A 1,699-nucleotide genomic window follows, 5' to 3' on the forward strand; every position below is an offset into this window, starting at 1 on the left:
TAGATAGATAGATAGATAGATAGATAGATAGATAGATAGATAGATAGATAGATAGGGGAAAGGAGAGGAAAGGGGGGAGAGAAAATGAAAAAAGGAGAGGGTGGTGGAAAGCGAGAGAAATAGAAAAAAGACCATTTTAATTCCAACCGGGTGTAAACCTGTGAGGTGTGCTGACAAAATGAGTTACTTCTCGGATTTTAGCATTATGGAAATTGATACATCAACTTGATAGCTGAAGTTTGTGCAATTTGTGAGCATGGAATAGTGAAAGACACGGTAGACCTGAACAAAATGGCATCAATTGAAAATCTATAAATCTGACCCCAGTGACGATATTCAGCCGATATCTCCATTCATGGATCGTGAGAAGTAACTCATTTTGTCAGCACATCGCACATATGTCTTAGTACTTTGATAGGCTGGTCTTGGATCAAACCTACTCCTTCTGTCCCCGGAGTTTTATGCACCCCGCATAATGTAGCAAAATTTGATCATTTTTTGCATAATTTCTCATTATTTTCCTTTTATCATCCTTTGCTAAAATTAACAGAATCGCATATTTCACTTTTTTTTTAGCTCAGTTTGCATAATTTCAGAATTTTTCTTGCATAAAATGACGGGGACAGTTCCTACCTGAAACCAACGTGAAGCTGTGTCGGAGACTTGGGCAGCTTCCCCGCGGCGTTGTTGAAGGGCGGGCGGTCGTCGAAACAGCCGACGTACGGGTAGCAGACGGAAGTCACGCTCACTTTGGGGCTTTTCTCCAGGTGTGGACATGCATTTTTTACAAGTGTCTCTGGTGGAGAAGGGGACAACATTCAGTGGGGCGAAGCGGCTACATAATCAAATGATCACTTGTCTTCCTTTCTTTAGCTCTTCTAGTAAAAAAAAACGTTGTTTCCCGCATCCGACCCGGACATTGGGGATTGCCTTGTTAGTGAGACAACTTCCTGGGTCTTCGGCATAATATTGTGTTAGGGTGGCCAGTTCCTTTCCACACCGCCTTTACTTCCCCAACTCGAAGTCAGCTACCATTACTGCTGGGTGGACAGGAGAATACGAAAAAAATTCCTGTCCGAACCCAGGCTCAAACCCGGACTTTCCGCTTCGGAGACGAGCGCACTAACCGCTCCACCACAACACCCTCAACTCTCCTAGTGCCACAATAATTTATCAGCACTGAAAGACATCAATGATTTATCGGTACAGAAAGAGTTAATATTGGTAACATCGTCGCAGTCAGATTCATGCTAATAATACGTAGACCTTATAAATTTAAATAATAGACGTTCATGAAATCATCTATGAGTCCCCGTCGTTTTATACAAGAAACATTTTGAAATTTTGCAAACTGGGCTAAAAAATGTGAAATTATGCGATTCTGTTGATTTTTAACTACGAATAATAAAGGAAAATAATCAGAAAATATGCACCAAAAAAATGATCAAATTTTGTCAAATTATGCGGGGTGCATAAAATCCCGGGGACAGATCTATGAGTAGTGTGCACAACACTCGAATCTGTTTCAATGCCACATACATACCCTGTATACCGCTTTCGGATCTTCAAAACAAACGTAAAGACTGTTCTACTCTACGGTTCAGAGACGTGGAGGCTCACAGCATCAGCAGCAAGAAAACTGCAGAGCTTCATAAATGGATGCCTAAGAAGGATAGTGGGGATCAAGTGGTACGATCGA

At 41.6% G+C, this 1,699-nt stretch overlaps 1 protein-coding gene across 1 annotated transcript in view; it reads right to left on the bottom strand.

The window, feature by feature from the left end:
• The window catches only part of LOC101847217 (pancreatic lipase-related protein 2-like), a 10,737-nt gene extending 9,919 nt beyond the window's left edge, over positions 1–818 (bottom strand). The window contains exon 1 of the mRNA XM_005107803.3: positions 645–818. Within this exon, the coding sequence (XP_005107860.3) occupies positions 645–818 (174 nt within the window). The remainder of the gene's footprint in view (positions 1–644) is intronic.
• Positions 819–1,699: the final 881 nt, after the last annotated feature.

Source organism: Aplysia californica, unplaced genomic scaffold (assembly GCF_000002075.1).
Source record: "Aplysia californica isolate F4 #8 unplaced genomic scaffold, AplCal3.0 scaffold00632, whole genome shotgun sequence".
NCBI classification, from domain to species: Eukaryota; Metazoa; Mollusca; class Gastropoda; order Aplysiida; family Aplysiidae; genus Aplysia; species Aplysia californica.